General features: G+C 54.1%; 1 protein-coding gene across 1 annotated transcript in view; it reads left to right on the forward strand.

Annotated features, from left to right (window-relative positions):
• LOC119110451 (metabotropic glutamate receptor) overlaps positions 1–20,685 on the forward strand; it is a gene marked incomplete in the record, with an annotated part of 78,184 nt that overhangs the window by 32,480 nt on the left and 25,019 nt on the right. Inside the window, 7 exon segments of the mRNA XM_037234282.1 lie at positions 236–487; positions 3,078–3,252; positions 3,550–3,659; positions 4,118–4,267; positions 5,462–5,604; positions 14,647–15,135; positions 15,447–15,951. Coding sequence (XP_037090177.1) covers positions 236–487; positions 3,078–3,252; positions 3,550–3,659; positions 4,118–4,267; positions 5,462–5,604; positions 14,647–15,135; positions 15,447–15,951 — 1,824 coding nt within the window.

Here is a 20,685-nt window from a genome sequence, read left to right on the forward strand (position 1 = left end):
CTCCAGAAGTCGACGCAGTCAGTCATTCCGAGGAGCACTTCGGGACCTAAGGCTTTAGCTAACACTTCAGACCACGCACGTCAGTTAAACCATGCCGCCGACGTCGTCCCTGTTCCTGTCAGCTGGATGTGGAGGCCAATATTTCACTTGGGCTAAAATACGCGGGTGTGCAAGCTCTGTTCGGCTTAGTCGTCCAAAGGTGCCTGAGTGTTACGGACGTGTCCTGCTGTTTCAGGAGTGATCCTGTTCGGCTCAGACCAGGAGGTGGCTGGTGTGATGCGCGCCGTGCGCCGTATGAACGCCACGGGCCGGTTCTCGTGGATCGGCTCGGACGGCTGGTCGGCACGCTCGCTCGTCTCGGACGGCAACGAGGCAGAGGTGGAGGGCACACTCTCCGTGCAGCCGCAGGCCAACCCCATCCGCGGCTTCCAGGAGTACTTCCTCAACCTCACCGTCGAGAACAACAAGAGGAACCCTTGGTTCACCGGTGGGTACACCGCTGCTCGCTGTGCATCGTGGAAACTCTGAGACTAACGGAAGCTGATACAAGCGCTGATGTCGGAAAATTCTACTCTACAAACTGGGCGGGGTGGAATAAGCGCGGGAACTATCTGCTGCGCAGGTCCCGAAACATGCTTTGCTTTTCTTCCAGAGATGTTTGCTCGACGCAAAACAATGGTCAAAGTTTCAGATTATAAGAACTCCGCGAACGAAAATAAGCCATTTGATACGGAGCCTTTACTTCTCTCGGGATGTTTCCGGCGCGTGCGTTCCCGTGTTCGCACCCGTGCGTGCTCCCAACATCGGGACTTCCGCCGCCGTATCCTAATGGCCGTTGTGCTGAGTCAGGGCAACACTGGACTGCCCCGGCCCGGAAGGTCCGACTCAGACGCGGGCGAGAATCGCGGATGTCGCAGTCGATGATAGGCTGAACGAACGGACGCTGTCGGCGCTGTCGGACCGGCTCTGGATACATCTGACCCAGCGCTCGTGCGGCCGCCGGCCGAGTCGAACTCCCCTGATTCGGACAGCAGCTTGGGCAATAATTCAAACGAAAGGGACAAAATATTACGGCTCGGTGAGAGCATCTACGCGGGTCCCGTCGGTGGCGCCGAACTTTGGATGGCTGGCCACTTAAACTGTTAACTGCTGCTATTTCCGTCCCAGAACTGGCGTCCAAAGTTTATTTATGGGCTGGAATAAATTAACATAAACGTATCACAGAAAACCGAACGACTGAAAATCGCGTAACATCGCATGCCTGGCTTGGTGTGGCCAGTCAGTTGATATATGCTGGTGCATTCGAAGAATGTAAAAACAGGAATTAGAAGGACAACCTTATACATATATGACATATTTAACTTCTTGACATCTTTGAAGATGAGCCGGTTCAGATTCTAACATCCTAACGTTTTGTTATCCAGATCAAACTGACCAAGCTCCCGAATATATAGGGAACCGGCTGGAGTATTCCCGGGCGTTAATGCGAGCTTGTGACCAAACCATTACATCTGGATTAAGCTTGAGCATTTCCAAAACCAAGGAAAGTCAGGTTGTTTTCTGACTGCTATACTTAAAGACACTGGCCGCGACGCAGATGACCACTTCATCACAACTGGCCTAAGGCTTGCGAGCATGCTGTTTGAGCACAGCGCGGACAACAGCGCTATAAGAACAAAGCTCTTCATGTTGATCCGGTAACTGACAGGGAATCACGGCCCATTGGTCTCATCAGCCACACAATTCACCCATTTTGGCCAGTTAGGGAGCGGTAATTGGCCAGCGTCGCTCTCGGTAGCCAATAGACGTGCTCTTTATGCCGCGGCCGCTGCCAGAACTGGGCAGCCACGATCGGCTGGCGCGCTTCCACAAGGCCAGACGGGCCATTCGGGTGCCAGGCCGGACCAGGTCCGCCTCGCACGAGCACCACCGCACCCGCTCGGTGAGATCTCCGCCAGCCCCTAATGCCCGGATCGGCGGCATTTGGCCGGTGGGAATGGTGCAGTGTAAAATGCAAGAACTATTGGCTGATTCAGCCAGGCGGGAATATGTCTCGAAATGATGCTTAGAGGGAATGTTACATTTGAAGATATTCAGACAAGCACTAGATATGATGGAACTAGCTCACTTGCAACCGTTGATATATTTTTAAGTGGAAAAGACTGGACCGGACAGCACAATTCTTTGTTTAGAAGATATGCTCCGCAATGTGTCATAGTTTTAATTCATTTACGTAGTTATGCTTGCACAATAATGATTGAGTGCCAGTTGGCGGCCGTTTTACCCGGAATTCATGCTTACAAACCTCAAATATAAACGCCTCGAAAGTAATGTTTTTCTTGGCGTCGATCACTGCAAGGCTAATGGAATGGCGATACCTGAATTATGTTATTATGTCGTCATACATGCCAAGGTGACCTTGGAATGTTCTTTCCGACGTACCTTTCCCTATTTTCGCGGGCGTTTAGCTCAGGAACTAGAGGGGTTTAGGTCTTAAGAAGCGAAGGATTGTGAATAGCACCAAAAGGTCTTCAAGATGGCAGTTTCGGTTCAACACCCCATATAAATGCAGAACACTCCCTTTAAGTTATTTTAATTAAATAATTTGCTTGTTTTTCAGCAGTATGCTATCCGACAAAATGTTCTAGAAGGCAAGAGAAGTTTTGCATTGGTAACGAAATTTGCGCGAATATACGATAGTTTAGATATTTGGTCGAGTGGCAATGTTGAAAAACACGGAAGTCAAGTTACAGCACGCTTAAATCCGCCCGACGCAAAGCCAAGGCGAGGTGCTGCTTAAAAATGGATGATGTCTATGCTAAAAACGCTAAAGCCTGAAGTGTCATTGATTGTGTGGCTTTTAATTGGTGTGCTCTGGTGCTTTCCGCCACTTTGGATCGTTTTCGTCGCCATGTTTTCCACATCTCTTTCCAGCGCGAGAGGAGCCTCTTAATGTTTGTTATTTCCCCGTTGTTCCTGTGGCTATTTTTTCTTCTTTTTTTTTACCAGGCGAAAGCAAAACCACCGTACGCTTGTCCTGAAATGCTGACTGCATGGGGATATGTGCGTGCGCGCAGAATACTGGGAGCACAATTTTGAGTGCAAGTTCCGGGACAGTCCCAAGACGCTGTACAACCGGAACTACAAACACAACTGCACCGGTCACGAGCGCGTCTCCGTCAACAACACCCAGTTTGAAGCGCAACTGCAGTTTGTGAGCGACGCCGTCATGGCCTTCGCGCACGCCTTCAAGTAAGCCCTCCTAGGTGGAACCCACTCCGCACGGCGGTGTTGGGTCTGGAGACGACAGGCCGCCTTGTGACCCTGGTTGTGCGACAGCCGTCCCTGCTTGGAATACCCGCGGCCTTCCAGTGTGCAGCACTCCGCGTTTTGCCGAACAGATCAACTCAAGACATCAAGCGCACTTAGACTCTAAAACCAGCCAGGCCCGTCGTTGTGTGTCAGGCTAATATGACATATTGCTATTCTACTAAAAAATGACAGCACACAATGTGTTCCTTTCGGCTCTGAAGTATTGCTGTTTTACAGGGACATGCACAGGCAAAAATGCAAAAAAGGCTTTGTGGGCCTGTGTCCAGCGATGGATCCGATCAACGGGACAGAACTGCTGTGGTATCTTCGGAGAGTGCAGTTCATTGGTGAGAATGCCTCTGCGCATGGCTGCTTGAATACAAACATTTTCATTCCGACTATCCGGGGTCATTTCGTGACCTCTGGTTTGGGAGGCGAGGTAACAGGCAGTTCCCACGAAGCCCATCTGAGATGAGCCTTGCCTTGGCATTTTCTGAATGAAAATGGCACGTCAATCTGTTCGCTGGCATTCACTTGTATTATGTAGGGTATGCTGTCTTATTTGGGCTCACGCCAGCCACGGCATCGACCAGACCAGTCTCAGTCTCAGAGGTGTCCGAACGAGCTATCCCGGGCGACGCTGACATGTGATCAGACCCATTCTGATCTGACCTGACCTGAGCTGACCTGACCTGACCTAACCCGGTATGCCATGCTCTGTCCGATATTATCAGTAAGATCCGTCAGCAATGTCGCTCCTGCCACCCACTGTGACCTGACATGTGGCTCCGGATTCTGGCGGCAGGCCTGAGCGGGGACCGATTCCAGTTTGACGAACAGGGTGACGGGCCGGCTCGGTACCGGATCATCCACTTCAGACAGGTGTCGCCCGGTCACTACAGCTGGGACCAGGTCGGCGAGTACATCGGTAACCAGCTGCTGCTCAACATGTCAGGTCAGTGTCATGTCGGTTCCGGCTGTGGTCGGCCTCAGCACTTGATCACCATGTGCTGATGATGATGATGTGCTGATGATCATCTCTATCATCATCGGTGGGACGCGACACCCGATTCCCCACCCATGCTTGGCGAAGTGTATGGCGGCATTCGTTGTTTTTGGTAGCTTATCTTAAGATAACAGGTGCTTTCAGGATGTAACGCATCGTGAGGATATCTGCATGACAGCGTGCATCGCCAAAGCCAGTCGTTGTCCCGCGCCCGTCAAATCCAGGCGCTCAGCGCGCCGTTCCTACCGTCATGCATGATCGCACACCATCAAAACACTGATTATGCAATGAAGTTAGCCTTGGTTCCAATGCGGGTCGGCCGTGCAGCCGCAGTAAAACACAGCGGGTCCAAATTACCGGCCCGGCTTTGCTCAAAGTGTGCCGGGCCACGCAGGACGTGCAGAAGCCGACTGTTTCGTGGACAAGCGGGTCGGCTTAGGGGCATGCAGCGCACGGGGGGGGGGGGGGATGACGTGGGGAGGTTACACGGCCACACCTCGGTCCGCTGACCGGCCCGGGATCGATGGAGCAGCTCGGCCCGCTTCGCGCTCGCCGAGGCGCACCAGTGGCGCGGTACTGAGCACTGGCCAGTCATCGAACCTCCCATGGCGGGCACCGCCTCACTTTATGACCCCGGAGCGCTGCGAAATGCCTCGGCCATGCAAAGCGCCGGGCCGGACAGTCTGGTCAAAGCACTCTACTTAAGGAGCTTGGTGCATGCCTCGAAATTATTACACACAGGTGCTGACAACACAACATTCGTCTGACATCAAGTTTTCATTTTCATGCTGGTATTTTGTAATTTTTGTTGGTCAATAATGTCTCTAACACATCAGCAAGGGGTGCACGTCTTCGTCTCACTCACTGATGCCGCTTGTCTCAAAAGCAAACGTCCTCTTATCAAAGCGAAATAGTATGTAGCTGGCCTTTACTAAGAGCGATGCTATAAGCACGTCACTGCCGACAGCACCCGGTCACCGAGTTAGCCATGACAATATTCCTTCACTCCGTGACTGTGTGAGCTCCCTTTTACACATTACACATCAAAACAGAACCAGTGCATACATGGCAGCGTAATGAGATACATGATACATGTGTCGGGCGGCGCGGTGCGTTGGTGACCTGGTGGCCTGTGACCGGCAGCGATCCAGTTCCGTCTGGGGGCCCCGGAGCCTCCACGGTCCATCTGCAGCCTGCCCTGCCGGGACGGCCAAGCGCGCAAGTACGTGGACAGCGAGGCCAGCGAGCGGTGCTGCTGGCACTGCTTCAACTGCTCCACATATCAGGTAATGATGTCGCAACGGCGGGGTGCCTAGGCTATCAGGCCGGATCAGGCCACCTCCGCTTCCACTGCCCCGCGTGTCAGGTCACAGCTGGTCAACGGCTGCTGGTACCACTGCGCCTTTAGTTTGCTTCCACTCAAAGGCTATTTTATTATACCTTCCAGCCCTGTGCGTGTTTCCAGCGTAAATACCTTTGACTCTTACATTCTGCATCATATTCATGGCATGGCCGCCGCGTCTATCTTGCATCTATCTTGCGTTAACACATCCTCGGTTGGGGTGGCGGCCATCGAGACCAATACGGCGAGCCGTCCCAGGCCGGCGGCGCCAGGCCACGCCGTTCTCAGCACTGATTAATTTACTCCACGTGTTGGGCGTTAGTGAAGAACTGGTGTTATTCACTATCGCCCGAGTGCCTATGGCTGGAATATTGGTGGAATATGCGCCTGCATTAGGTACCTTTAAGCTAAATGCTCTGAACCTTAGGTCTGGACTAAGTGACTTAAATGCTGGTTGGCAATTTTAATTAACAAGCTGAGTGAGCCCGACATAATTTCCGTTTGGTTACTTTGACGAGCACACAGGAAAAAGTTGATATTTTGGGTACATACTGCTCACAATAAATAGAATTACGCTTATACGCGTAGTTCTGATGGTTCGATCAATCACAGTTTGGACCAGAGTTTGCCATATTTGAGGCCGGTCTCGGAGAACGCCGACATTAGTCGCCTCCCGGTCCATCACTGGCACACCTAAGTCGCCTCCCGACCCATCACTGGCACACCTAAGTGGGCTCCCGACCCATCACTGGCACACCTAAGTGGGCTTCCCGGCCCATCACTGGCGCATCTAAGCGTCAGCCTGTGTAGAAATTCCCTCATTATTTATTACTACTTGCTATTTTTATTATTAATACTTACTTGTTATTATCCCTTATTATTTACTATTATTTATTATTCGCTTATTACGCCTGAGCCTGCTTCACTGCCGCCAACTGACACCAGCCCCCAAGAACTTCCAAAGGAGGGTGGGCTCATGGTTTGCAAGCCGTTGCGCGGGCGTCGGCACACACTGGCCCATGCTTCAGCCTGTGCGGTTGTCCGTTTTGTTCTCCGTCAGCATTAGTTCGACTTCTCTCATCGCGACAGTTGTTCGTCGAGTTCTGAACCTGTGTCCGACCCGCAGCATTCAGCCTGGCTCGCGATCTGACAGCGTTGTGTTTCCTGTGTGAATCAAACGCGGTGAAATCATTATAGCATTTCCATGGTGTGGAAACATACCGCCTGATCAAGCACCCTATTTATAATTGCTTTGAAAACAAAACGTACACATTTTTAAACAGTGTTGCTGCTTGCTGTTGAAAACTTCACAGCAGTGCACTCGTCAGCTCCGGACACGTAAGCCCGTCCATAGCGTCACTGGCCTGGCCGCGCTAGGCCGCTCAAGCCCCACAGCGTTTCACTGTTAGTTTGCGTTAAGGCTGTCCCCGTCTTCGGCCTCGCTCTCAGTCATCACAGCTCAGCGGCTGGCAACGCAAACATTTATCTGCCTCCAAAACATGCTGATGATGTTCTAATTGATAGCAAAGTTCCGTTGGTAGCTCTCTGTAGTCAGAACGTCACGTATGGTTAGCATGTAACACGGTCATTCCTTAGCAATTCCATCAAATTTTTCCCAGCTTTCAGAATTACGTCATGTTTCCGGTACGCTCCTCTGGTATGTCAAATTATGTTAAGACTGAGTTTGGGTACGTTAGACCGGGCTTTCGTCCTCTCGCTGAGCTGGAGTACAATACGCTGGGCTTCCGCCTGCTCATTGCGTTTGGATGCAACACTCTGAGCTTTCGCGTAAACGTGGGGCCTGGATGCAGTGCCTCGAGATCCGCTTAAACACTGTGCCCGGGTTCCCGCCGAGTTCCCGCCCGCACACTGAGGCCGCACGCTGCGCCCGGGTGCAACGCGCCGAGTTCCCGTCGCACACTGAGGCCGCACGCTGCGCCCGGGCGCAACGCGCCGAGTTCTCGCCCGCACACTGAGGCGGCACGCTGCGCCCGGACGCAACGCGCCGAGTTCTCGCCCGCACACTGAGGCGGCACGCTGCGTCCGGGTGCAACCCGCTGAGTTCTCGCCCGCGCACTGCGCCCGGGCACAACGCGCCGAGTTCTCGCCCGCACACTGAGGCCGCACGCTGCGCCCGGACGCAACGCGCCGAGTTCTCGCCCGCACACTGAGGCGGCACGCTGCGCCCGGGCACAACGCGCCGAGTTCTCGCCCGCACACTGAGGCCGCACGCTGCGCCCGGGCGCAACGCGCCGAGTTCCTGCCCGCACACTGAGCCTGCATACAACACGCCGAGTTTCTGGCAGACCGTTCACAGCAGCAGCTGCGCTCAGTCCGCCAGGCCGGCCGACCCCGGGTCCGCCAACTCCCAGAACTGGCGCTGCCGCTCGTACGCCGCAGCGAAAACCAAGCGCATTTGTTTCGGCGAGCAAACAGAGGCGCGAGTGGGTGTCGCTGTAGCGGTGGTGGTGTGTGCGGGAGCGGTTAATTGGCGGCAGCCGGCGGCGCGCGGCAGCTGGGGGTGCCGGCGCCAGGTGAGCCGCCCCCGGGCACGCGATCGATGGTATCCGCCCGAGGCGACAGCGCACAGACGCCGGGAGCGACGACGCGCCCGTCAGCCATTCTCCTCCCGCCTGCTTCGCTGCCGCGCGCGCTGGAGGCCGAGCGCCGGACATGAGATGGTGCCATAAATCGGCTCGCCTGATCAGTTTATAGACGGAGGATTAGATCATGTCTCGCAGGATTAAAAGGCTCTCGTTGAGGAAAATCTTCTGACCTCGTTTGTATGATAATCAAGCCCATAAAGCCTTCACTTGTCTCGTAAAAAATATTAGTCGCGTTTTCGGCCTCATAACTTGGAAAATTTTGTTGTTCTGGGCTCCACGAAATCCTCATTTATTATGGAAATATATCCCTAGCCCGCAAGCATACCATGGGGTTATTATTCTCGAGCTGGTTAGAAACATGCAAACAACAATGTTTGCACGTTTCAGCCAGATGTCGCACCATATTCAAAGATGCCCGGGTGGGCTTTTTGTAAGTTTTTGGGTTTTTCCAGACGAAGTGAGCCGTAGATACTTTTCACGATGAAATGAGCCGTGGATATGTTATTGCCTAAAGGCCTACTCGGGGTAGGACTTTCGCCAATAGAATGATGAGCCGGAAAATTATAACAGTGCGTTTGCAATCGGTATTGCATGCCGTATTAACGACGGCTGGGCGTTATCGACAAGCCGATACGTTGCGCTTGGGCAACTTCGCCTTTGATCTCCCAACGTGCCCTAAAACTGCATGCATCACAGAACATCTGAAGGATCTTGGGCGAGAAGGCAATTGCCCAGTTACACTGAAACCACGTTCCTGCTCTGGAGATTCGAAGGAGGTGTCGGACGGAGTTCGGAACGTGATACCAACTTTGGGAGCCTGCGCCATCGAAGCACTTGTCGGGCTGGTTAAATTCCTGCCAATATGCGTCATCAGTCTGGCTTAGCTTCCAGACAGCGGCAACCCTCTACGTGAAATGCGATAAGCCGACTATTTTTGGATGTTAAACATCACTTTCGCACCAGGCTGCTCACACTCAGCGCTTGGATTGCGTTCGACCAGGCGATAAATTCGCCGTGAAACTATCAGCTCAGTCCGCCGCCGAGCATCCGGCCAAAATCATTTACCGCGCTCATCTTCATGCGACGCGGCGTTCCGCCAGTTGAGGCAGACGTGGCCCGGGTGTACAATGAAGTGCGCCAGCGCCTCGTGGCCGCTGCGACAAGCCGCGACAACAGCCGAGTCCATTTCGCTGATTGTGCCTCGCCCACGTTTTACAGGCGCTCCCGACCGCTCTCCACGCGACTGCAGCTTTCGCGGCAGTGTTCCCTGACGGAGAAATCCATTCGGCGCGTGAAATATGGCTTGGCCGTGTGCCCCCACTGAAGCCGGCTCCTGCGCCGAGGGAGCGCCCGAGCAGGACGGTGGCAGCACTGGCGGCCGGATGGTCGCGGCCGGAGTCACCCCACCGCCCCACCCCCACCCCCACCCCCACTCCCTTCTGCGCCTGCTCCGGCGCCGATAACAGCATAACGACAGCGCCGTGAGATATGACGAGCGGTGGTGCCGGCTGTCCCGCGCCCCGGCTCGCCGCGGCGGTTCTCTTCGCCACTTGCGGGTCGTGGCGGTCGGATCTCGTCCGCGGTCATCGTCACAACCTCAGACCGTCGAAAAGCCATCTGCCAGACGGCACCGACCTACGGCTGGCCGATAAATCCGCGCTGTCCGTGGAGGCGGGTGCACAGGGCGCGAGCCGACACCGAGGCGCAGGTCAGCTCGTGGCGCGCCGGGCGGTGGCTGCCGATAGCTCCCGGCCCGGGCTGCCGGGCCGCCAGGTCGGCCGGAGCAGGCGTGCGGGGGCCGCGAGAGGCGTTAGCAGACCGTGTGGCCGGACCGCCCCAGCGCCGCCGGTTAGTATTCCTTGCGGGTCGTCGCCGGCTGGTCAAACCGGACGTGAAAGGTTACGACGGTGCTGAGCCAGGGCGGCTCGGCCCGGAGCGCGACATTTCAGCGCGGCCTGCGTGCCGGGCGGCTTGAGCACGACCGTGGCCGCGCTCGGGCACCGGACCGGTGGCCGCCGCGGGACTGGGATCTCGGAACAGCGCGGGGACAGCTGACGGCAGCTCGTGGATGAACGCGAGCCAGGCGGAGTCAGGAACTCCTTGGTAGCGTTCCTCTCCGCATCGGCACGTTGAGAGCGGGTGTCCTGTCTTCTGTGCAGTGAAGAAGCTGCCAAAGAAGCTGTGGTGTAGACTGAAAACTGAATTTTCCACACGGTTATCGTTTTACTGTGTCCGTTAGCGTAATCCGGTTTGTTTTGCAACATTTGTGATATAAAATCACGATAGAGGTAACCATCTATTTCTCTTCGCACAGTGTCGATTAACGACAAAGCGGCACGCCCACGGGTGATATGTTAAGAGGCGTCGGCTTCAAACAAGAGCACCGCGCTGTGTGTTATTGTTGGGCTACCGATAGTGTAGTGGCTGGGGAGCGCGTCTGGGAAATCAGAGGTACGGACTTCGATTCCCCACGGTGCCCGCCCTTCCTGCCAGGGTGAGAGACAGACGACACCATATAGCCGCAGAAGCGAGTGCGTTGTGAAGCCAGCACATACGCACACACACACACACACACATACACACACACATACACACACACACACACACACACACACACACACACACACACACACACACACACACACACACACACACACACACACACACACACACACACACACACACACACACACACACACACACACACACAAACACACACACACACACACACACACATATACACACACACACACACGTATATATATATATATATATATATATATATATATATATATATATATATATATAAAACCGTGTTGCTCCTTACGCCATTTTTACGCCTTACGCCTCTATTTGCCAATCAAGGGAACACACGACTTATCCGACGGTGCATAATCTTGCTACCAGGAGCATCCGGAGCACCTCTGGTTACAGCGAGATAGAAAAGAAGACATGAACTCTACGTGCATGTGGCGCAGGTCATTGATTCCGTGTTCTGTCATATTAATGGAATTCCTTGCGCCTCGCTAATGTAGGTCGCGTATCGAAAATTAGGACCTTGGGAGCACAAAACCGTGGGGCGGGGCCTGGCGACGAAAACCAGCGACACACCTTTGTCGGGTTAGAGCACCGATGTAAACGAAAGAGCAAAGCACGAAAGCTAAACTGCCTCCCTTCTTTGGATAATTTTGACGGCCTTACCTGGTGCGCGTGTCCTATAGGACCTACCTAGGCCACTGGCATGCCCCGTCACTGATCTCCTGAACTGGCTTCTAAGAGTGCCTCTGCTGGTGGCTAGGATGGTAACCTAAGATGCGCGGTCGGGCGGTGGCCGACAACTGGCGACGGCTGGCGGGACCGACAGCGTGACATGAGGACAAGTCGGTACCACGTGAAGCGCAAGAGGCTCGGTTCAGCGGGCCGCCCTCCCGGGAGGCGTGTCCCGCCGCCTGCTGCAAGCAGGCACTCGTCGCAAACTTCTCCGGAGTCGGTGTGCCTTATGCTTTCGAGACCCTGTTCATTGTTGCGGAAGATTTCTGCCTCGACGGTGGCGGCAAACATGTAGGTGGGATGTCAAAATCCAGCGTGCCAACACGTTTGGCTGCATATCCAAGAGTAAAAAATACTGTGAGCGGTTTGGAATGGTGCATCGGTCGGATCCCTTTCTAGAGTTTCAGAGACATTCCAGAGGTAACGCCCATTCCATTTGCAATCAAGTACAAGTCCGATGTATAGCCCAGATTGCCCGCTACATCTAGGCAGCGGCCTGTGGCCATCAAAGGAGCCTATTTACCCCGGTCTGTCTGCTGCGTTTGATTAGCTGTTGATACAGTTCCCCAGGGCCCCTCTTTCAGCGTCCAGGGTCACCACTGCTGTCTGCGCGGATCTAAGGCACGCGGCGCGTCTCCGCGTCTCCTGTACGCGCCGCCGCGTCTCCTGTACGCGCCTCCGCGTCTCCTGTACGCGCCTCCGCGTCTCCTGTACGCGCCGGAAGCGCGCCAGGCCGAGCGCGGCTAATGCCCGCTCCATTCAGGCGGCCTGAACGGGCGTGGCTCCGGCGTGCGGCGTTGTGTTGCTGCAGATGGCTTTTTCCCATGCGAGAGCCTACTGATTGCCTGTCGCCTCGGCAGCGTCGGTCAGGCAACCGGCCATTCAACGCCACAGCCCAGCGCGGTCCGACCTGCCGGCGCTGTAGTAATCCACTCCTGCGGATGGCACCGTTGGCAGGCCTGCTCCCCTCCCCCTCCCCCTTCCCCTACTCTCACGGTACGCAGCCGGGGTCAAGGCGCTGTGCCCGGCCGCCAACCAGGCCAAAAAGTGCAGGAGGACAGGAGATGTGTCTCTCCTAGAGACGGAAACGTTCGCTGGGAGAGCGGGAATGTGGAGCACCAGCGGTTCGCAAGAGAGTCTTTATCGTCTCGGTGTTGGCGGCTGATGATCCACGGTCTTTGCGCCGTGGTGCCATGCTGAGGTGCGAAGGCAGAACCTACCTCATATGACAGCAGCAATCTGCTGAACTTTGCCTCGTGGGCCAACTATGCAGCTGCAGTATCCAATTATGTTACCTAAGTGCGTCCCACGCAGTGGCTGAACGATGACATTCCACTTAATATCCCGCTGCTGCTGGCGTATTCAGTGGGTGAACTATCGTTGACAAAAAGTTGTTGCAAATAGCTGCAGCAGCATTATAACACTTTTAAACAGAAATCATGTTTCACACATATATATATATATATATATATATATATATATATATATATATGCCAATGCATATATATATATATGTATATATATGCCAATATATATATACCAATATTATATATGCCAATATTATTACCTATATTATATATGCCAATATAATATAGTATATATATATGCCAATGAGTAAGTGCTCAACAGTAAAGTGTGTTTAATGCCTATCACCTCCGCTTGGCCATCCAAAATCCTATTTGACTCCGTGGTCGCCAAAACACGCAAGCCTTGCGAGTTTTTGCTTGTCTCCATCCATCTAAATCTCGGCTTAGAAACGGTCGGCCTGCATCGGGCGCATTACATTACGCGCCGTTCATCTTGTCGCAGACAGCGTCAAAAGCGCCTATTTCTCAATGTCAGTCTACCCAGATTGGGCTCTCAATCAGTTCTGCAACACTCAGCGATTTTAGTTGAAGTATATGCGCGCACCTTGCTTTGACGGAGCGGTGTTGACTTCTTCAAATATCGCTCAGTTGGCGTTTGGCGAACCAAGACCGGAAAAACATCTCCAGGGCTTTCGGTTAGGCCGCGTTCCGTGCGGAGAATAGCCGAGACCCATACCATGCAGCCTTGACGCGGAAGATGCGCAGCTTTGGGTCTCTGTGTTTTATGAAAACAGTGAATCTAGCTTCGCTTCAGGTCTCTTCTCTGGATTTGACTGATATTAAGAGTAAAGACCGGCCGCAAGTGAATTTTCATTGACTTGCCCGCCGACTTCAAGCCGTTGCGATGTTTCAGGCACATCTTGTGCGAGAACACGAGCATGTGAACGCTGTCCGTCGTGAGGCTTAGTTGTAGCATTTGAATCAGCATCTTAATCAGAAAGTTTGCTCTCTTAATCAAAACAGCATTCGGTATGTTGTTGCTTCCCGTGTACATGACGAAACTTTCGCGGTGAACCAGAAATGGAAACCAGAGATAGTCCTGCAATGCCTAATATGGTCTGGGAGATTTTGCTCTGATTCGTAGTTATCGTCGCATGTTGATTGTTTACAGTGCTCTTGTGAAAGCCTTCCTTCCCAATGCTACATATTTCCCTTTCATGTGATAAATTAGCGTGCGTCTGGCTGTAACCTAGGTGTGTGGGTCTGATAGACGCTATGACCGATCTTCCCCCACAAATCGAGGGCTCAGCTCACGTTCGGAGCATTCAGTCAGTCTCACCACCTGCCCTGGCCCTCCTCTCCGCAGACCGTCTACCCTCCCACACCGGGCGCTGGAGCCGCCAGCTGACCCTCGCCTCCCCTCCGCAGACCATCGACCCTCCCACACCGGGCGCTGGAGCTGCCAGCTGACCCTCGCCTCCCCTCCGCAGATCGTCGCCCCCTCCCACACCGAGCGCTGGAGCTGCCAGCTGACCCTCGCCTCCCCTCCGCAGATCGTCGCCCCCTCCCACACCGAGCGCTGGAGCTGCCAGCTGACCCTCGCCTCCCCTCCGCAGACCATCGACCCTCCCACACCGGGCGCTGGAGCTGCCAGCTGACCCTCGCCTCCCCTCCGCAGACCATCGACCCTCCCACACCGGGCGCTGGAGCTGCCAGCTGACCCTCGCCTCCCCTCCGCAGACCATCGACCCCTCCCACACCGGGCGCTGGAGCTGCCAGCTGACCTTCGCCTCCCCTCCGCAGATCGTCGACCCGGATGACAACACCGAATGCCTGACCTGCCGGCTGGGCACGCTGCCGGACGTGACGCACATGCGCTGCGAGTCGCTGCCCGAGGCGTACCTGCGCGCCGACTCGTCCTGGGCCATCGGCGCCATGTCGTTCTCGGCGGCCGGCATCGTCGTCACCTGCCTGGTGATCGCCGCCTTCATCCGGCACGTGGACACGCCGGTGGTGCGCGCCTCGGGCCGCGAGCTCAGCTTCGTCCTGCTGTATGGCATCCTGCTGTGCTACGCCATGACGTTCGTGCTGGTGCTGCGCCCCAGCAACGTGGTGTGCGGCCTGCAGCAGTTTGGCATTGGCTTCTGCTTCAGCGTGGTCTACAGCGCGCTGCTCACCAAGACCAACCGGATCGCACGCATCTTCAACGCCGGGAAGAAGACGGCCGTGCGGCCCAACTTCATCACTCCCGGCTCGCAGCTGGTGATCTGTGCGCTGCTCATCGTTGTGCAGGTGTGTGCGGACGTGTCGTCCGGTCTCGCAGACTGTGTGGACCGCGGTGGCAAGTGCGGTGGGCTTCCGGCGGTGGTCCGGTCCGCGCGCTCACGGCTGCCCGACGATGTCATGGGCGACCGAGCGCGAGTTGGCTGTCACGTTTGGATGGTCGGTTCGAGGTGCTAATGATGATGTGGGTGCGGAAAATGAGACATCAGATTATGTGCAGTGGGCTGCTGGCCGTAACTTCTGATTAGACTGGGACCACGAGGTGCGTGTTGCGTCCGCGGAGGCACCGCCATGCTAATCAGCGGCGTTTCTGACGACAGGTGGTGGTGTGCTTCGCTTGGATGTGGACCACGCCACCCGAGGCGATCCACCACTACCCCACGCCCGAGGACAACCTGCTTGTCTGCAAGGCGTCCATCAACGCCTCCTACATGGTCGGCTTCGCCTACCCGATCCTGCTGATCGTCGTATGCACCGTGTACGCCGTGCTGACGCGCAAGATCCCCGAGGCGTTCAACGAGAGCAAGTACATCGGCTTCACCATGTACACAACGTGTGTCATCTGGCTGGCGTTCGTGCCCATCTACTTCTCGACGGCCAACCACGTGGCGCTGCGCATCACCACCATGTCCGTGTCCATCAGCCTGAGCGCCAGCATCGCCATCGCGTGTCTCTTCACGCCCAAGCTGTACATCATCCTGCTGCACCCGGAGCGCAACGTGCGCCAGTCGATGATGTCGCAGAAGCAGAACCAGTACAAGCCGGTGCCGAACAACACCAGCCTCACGTCACGCACCAGGGTGGACTCCTGCACGCAGAGCGACGGTCAGTCGGTCGGGCAGTCGGTCGGGTGGTCGGTCGGGTACTCGGCCGGGCAGTTGGTCGGGTAGTCGGTCAGGTAGTCGGTCGGGCAGTCGGTCGGGCAGTCGGTCGGGTACTCGGTCGGGCAGTCGGTCGGACAGTCGGTCGGGCAGTCGGTCGGGCAGTCGGTAGGGCGGCTGACACACATAGCGACGATCGGTCGTTCGATCAGTAGGTCGGGCAGTCGGTCAGGCACACAGTACGCAGTGCGACGGCCAGCCAGTCGAGAAGTCAGCGGGCTGGCACTTGGCTTCGGCAGCCAAGTGCTGCTAGTCAGTCCGGCAGCTGGACAGCCAGGCGGAGGACAGGCGGGCGAGCGAGCCGTCTGACACCGGAGAGTGGGACGGATTGTGCTCGGGTGGGTACGGGTAATAGAATGGCTTGAGGCACTTTGGTAGAATGCCTGCCCCCGACTGGAAGCATTATGAGTTCACATTGGTGGACATCAGAAACGGTAGTTACAGCAAACTTGAACGAATAAAAATTTGGGGCGTTTGTTATAGCCAGCCATCAGTACTTTGTGGCAGTCTTCTTCAGTTAGTTTTATTAATGAGGATATCGAGAATGTCTTTGCATTAAGTGCAAATGGTAGAACACATCGCGTTGAAAATTTAAAAGATTGCTGCGGGCCATCATTGGAATATTTTCTTAGAATCTAAGGAAATATAACCATGCCTATGGTACGGGTACTTAGTAATGCCTTTATTTGATTTGTATAACAGAGCCCCGAGGTAAATCAAGCTCTATGGTTATCGAGAAGTAAATGCAAATTTCTTGCTCTGGTATTTGCGTAAAAAGAAAACACTTTGGTCCGTTTCCCAAGAATGACCACAGAAGATCCTTCCATTACCCTCCCCCCCCCCCCGTGTGTTGAGCTGCTGACACCGCATTTCCGGTACCATGTGCCGGACGTGAGGGGGCTGGTGCGTATTCGCACCATCTTCTGGAGCCCACCAGACTACCATCCCGTGCATATCAATACGGCATCGCTGATCTCGCAAAGTACACACTCCGTCTCAAGGCGAAAATAAAGGCCAATATTCTGTCTGGGTCCCATTAGTGACGGACACAGCTCAACTGCAGCTTAGTGAAGTAGTGGATCATGTGGTGCGAGAAACCTCGTTCTGAAGAGCGTATTTATAAAGGACTTTTAAAGCCTGTGGGCCGCCAGATTCAGGAGAGGATTTGAGAAGGTAGCATCTAGACTAGGGGCAACTGAAATGTGAGTAAGTAATAAGTCATTAGACATAGCGGGGTCAAATCATCGCACGTCTCCAGATGGTGCGGATTTTATCCGTTACCTCTGTCGCTGGTTGTCGGCCACATTGGAGAATGACAACGGTAACAGCTTTTTAAGATCAATAAATTCACTCAAAATGCATGCATAAGCCTATAAATATCCAGAGCACCAGCTCCAATCACCGTCCGACAAGTATTTGGTCGTCTTACGAGTTGTACAAACGTTTTACTTTTTCATAAGAAAGTTTATGACAGCTATAAATCAGATGGAAACGCGCGGCGGGGAAGTCGATCGCCATAAACCGAGAGCCGAAAACCCGTAAAGGGAGCCGCAGTTCCTGCCCAGGAGCCGCCACCGTGGACCATCTGCCGTACTTGCTCATCCTTTTAGACGTGGACAAAAATGGATGGCAGGACATGGAACCGGATTCATGTCTTCCTCTAAGAGCTCTAACTTTCCGACCCGCTGAATAGCAGACCGTGAAGCTCTTTCTCTTCAGCGATGTTAGCTGAGAGCGCAGCGGCTCCAAGAATGTCCAAGAACTTGAGATGTCCTGTGAACATTTGTCCAAACTGGAAAGCCAGACGCCGAGCCGTCAGCTCTTGTGTACTTCCCACTGCGGTGAACTGCTAAGGAAAACGCCCCCGCGCAAGCTGACATTGAGCGCCGAATGGCGCGCATTTGTGGTTTCAGCGGGCGAAAACAGTTTGTTGGGAAGTGAGAAGGATGTTCTTCAAATTGGCAATCAGCCATAGCGCTAGGAGCAGGCCGCCGTTCGTCACCTCGCAGGTTGAAGTGGTGAACATGAGACCCCTCTGATAGGAGCCGCACTTCTAGCTGACTAGAACAGCGGCTTTTCAGGAGACCTGAACATCCTCCCTTTGCCAACTCAGTCTAGCCTCAGCTGGATGCCGTCGTTTGGCACGGCTTCAACTCCACCTGTAAGCGTTCAAGGCACCTGGAGCTGCTGCATGGCTTTGAATCCCTAAGAGGTGGCCCCATGCAAAGCGTAATTTACTCTCGGTGTCAACCCTCTTCACTTTCGTTTATGTAGTTCGCTAAGTGCATTTGCGAGAAACATTATTCACATAGATGAGATAATAGTAATAGTCTTATTCCTCGGAGAAAAGCCAGGAGGATGGAGATATGGATGCGTCGATATTTCGACAACATGCCTTTATCCTTTATCAAACTTCTGCCATTCGTTTCGATAAAGGCATGTTGTCGAAATTTGAACGCATCGAGATCCCTATTCTCCTGGCTTTTCTCCCAAGGAATAAGGCTGTTACTGCTGTCTCAGCTATGTGAATTTCATTTAATCTTTGCTTTTAAGGATGCTGACTGCGGCTTGGCTCACTGTGCTGGAAAGAAGTAATTGCAACAAACGTGTCACAACTTTAATGTCCAACTCATCGATCAAATATAGATTTCCTCAACAGCTTATACCAGTTTGGCTTGTCCTGGCTTGAGCCTGCTGCCGGTTCTGGGGCAATCTCCTCACTGATCGGGACTAATGCTGTCTGGAACCGAGGCATTCGTATTACCCCGCAAGCATGCAGCCAATGGGTGGTAGCTTTCTTGTGGCATCTGGCCATGCATTGGTATAGCCTCGATTCAGACCGTATAAAAGGATTGCATTACAATTTAAAGGTAAGGCATTCATGTGCTGTCCGATTTTACAGGACTGTTTCCAAATACCGCGGCCCTTAGTGTCCTGGTTAACGCTGCCCCTTCCGCGCGCTCTGCCGGCCGCCACACAACGACAATGCCCACACTGAGTCCCGGTGGCACCGGTCTGGCTGCTTCTGGCAGTCTCCCATGTCTCGGCTCCCTCCCCAGTACCGCATGAGGGCATTGACTTTGACGTTTGCCTGCGGTCGAGCTGTCACTTGCGCTCTGCTATTTTTGCAATCGCATGATATGACTGATGACCAGAAGCATTACTCACTGGCCGCCTCTGTAATAGGGGATTTACCTCCTCGATCTCCCTCTAGGATGGTGCCGGATGATGCAGGGCGAGCTGCCCTGAGCTGCCCTGAGCTGGCGAGACGTCGTGTTCGGAGCTCCGTTCGCCAGGTCGCTCCGCCGTGACCTGGATTTGAGGCTGCCGGAGGGGCGGCGCCCGGCCGGGTCCATGCGTCCCTAATCCCGGCTCAATGGGTCACTGACGGTCCGCAAAGAGTGCCTGCCGCCCTGTTAATGGCGGTCCCGTCCGCCGATCCATTTATCACACCCTGACCGCTGACACAGATGTGCGGCGCCAGTAATGCCGCCGCGCACCACCGCACCGACGCCGTGAATGGCCACACGTTATTAAGATTGAGCTGATGCCAGCACTAGGCAAACACCCCCATGGTGAGGGTGGCACGACATGGTTTGGAAGGTGCCGTCCTGGGAGAGGGTTTGGCCGAGCGATGCGGACAGGCTCACTCGTTAATGGCCCGGCGGAGGTAAAGTCAACGAAAAGGAGGAAACATAAAAAAGAAAGAATGGCCGACACCGTGGGCATAGTATAGCGGGACGAGGTGGACCGTGGTCCCTCCGCTGTTTGAGAACATTTCACATTAACCCGTTGCGAGCCATGGAACGAATTTACTTCAAACTTGTAAGTGATGCCCTTCTCCCTTCATTCCTGCCTGAAGTGTTTTTAAGCCTAACACCCTGACCCACGTTTTTGTTTTTGCATTATGATTTCTCATGTTGAAAATATGAACTTCCATTTGTCGTTGGGAAACTTGTCAAACAAATATGCCAGGTAGTTGTTAGAATACCTGGAGAAATATTCAACCACCAGATAAATATTCAACATTTGCAGGTGATGATCGTGGTGATGTTGATAATTTGCGAATGGCCTTAAATATATGTTTCAAGGGCATAATAATTGGAATATTTGAAAATCATCACCACATCAAGTCACCATTATCATCACCGAGGTTTCATAAAGACATAATGTATCTAATAAGTGACGTAGCCGTAGTGCGTCCTAAATGTGGTGGAGGGACTCTAAACCCAAAGTCCCGAGTGCCTTTTGCCAAGCTTAAGACGACGGCAGCGCTGGTATAACGTAAAAACGGGCCCTCAAGGCCGCAGAAAACGGGACCCTGAGCCTAAAAAGGTTGTCTGAACAAAAGGCTGAACCCCTACAGCAACGAAGTGGGGCCCTTGGCTGAAACAGCCTCTATGCACTGATTAAGATCGTCATTCTGGACGAAACCCCGGCTACACGCCCGTGTCTGGTTGTAAGTTTGATGATAATAAGTATGTTTGGATGTTAAATGACTATGTACTGAGTCACGGGAGAGTGGTGTAATAAGAGAGAGAGAGAGAGAGAGAGAGAGAGGAGACGAGGGGGAGAGAGAGAGAGAGAGAGAGAGAGAGAGAGAGAGAGAGAGAGAGAGAGAGAGGAGAGAGAGAGAGGAGAGAGGAGAGGAGAGAGAGAGAGAGAGGAGAGGGAGAGG

The sequence above is a fragment of the Pollicipes pollicipes genome, unplaced genomic scaffold, assembly GCF_011947565.3.
Source record: "Pollicipes pollicipes isolate AB1234 unplaced genomic scaffold, Ppol_2.1 Scaffold_7231;HRSCAF=8579_pilon_pilon_pilon, whole genome shotgun sequence".
In the NCBI taxonomy this organism is placed as follows: domain Eukaryota; kingdom Metazoa; phylum Arthropoda; class Thecostraca; order Pollicipedomorpha; family Pollicipedidae; genus Pollicipes; species Pollicipes pollicipes.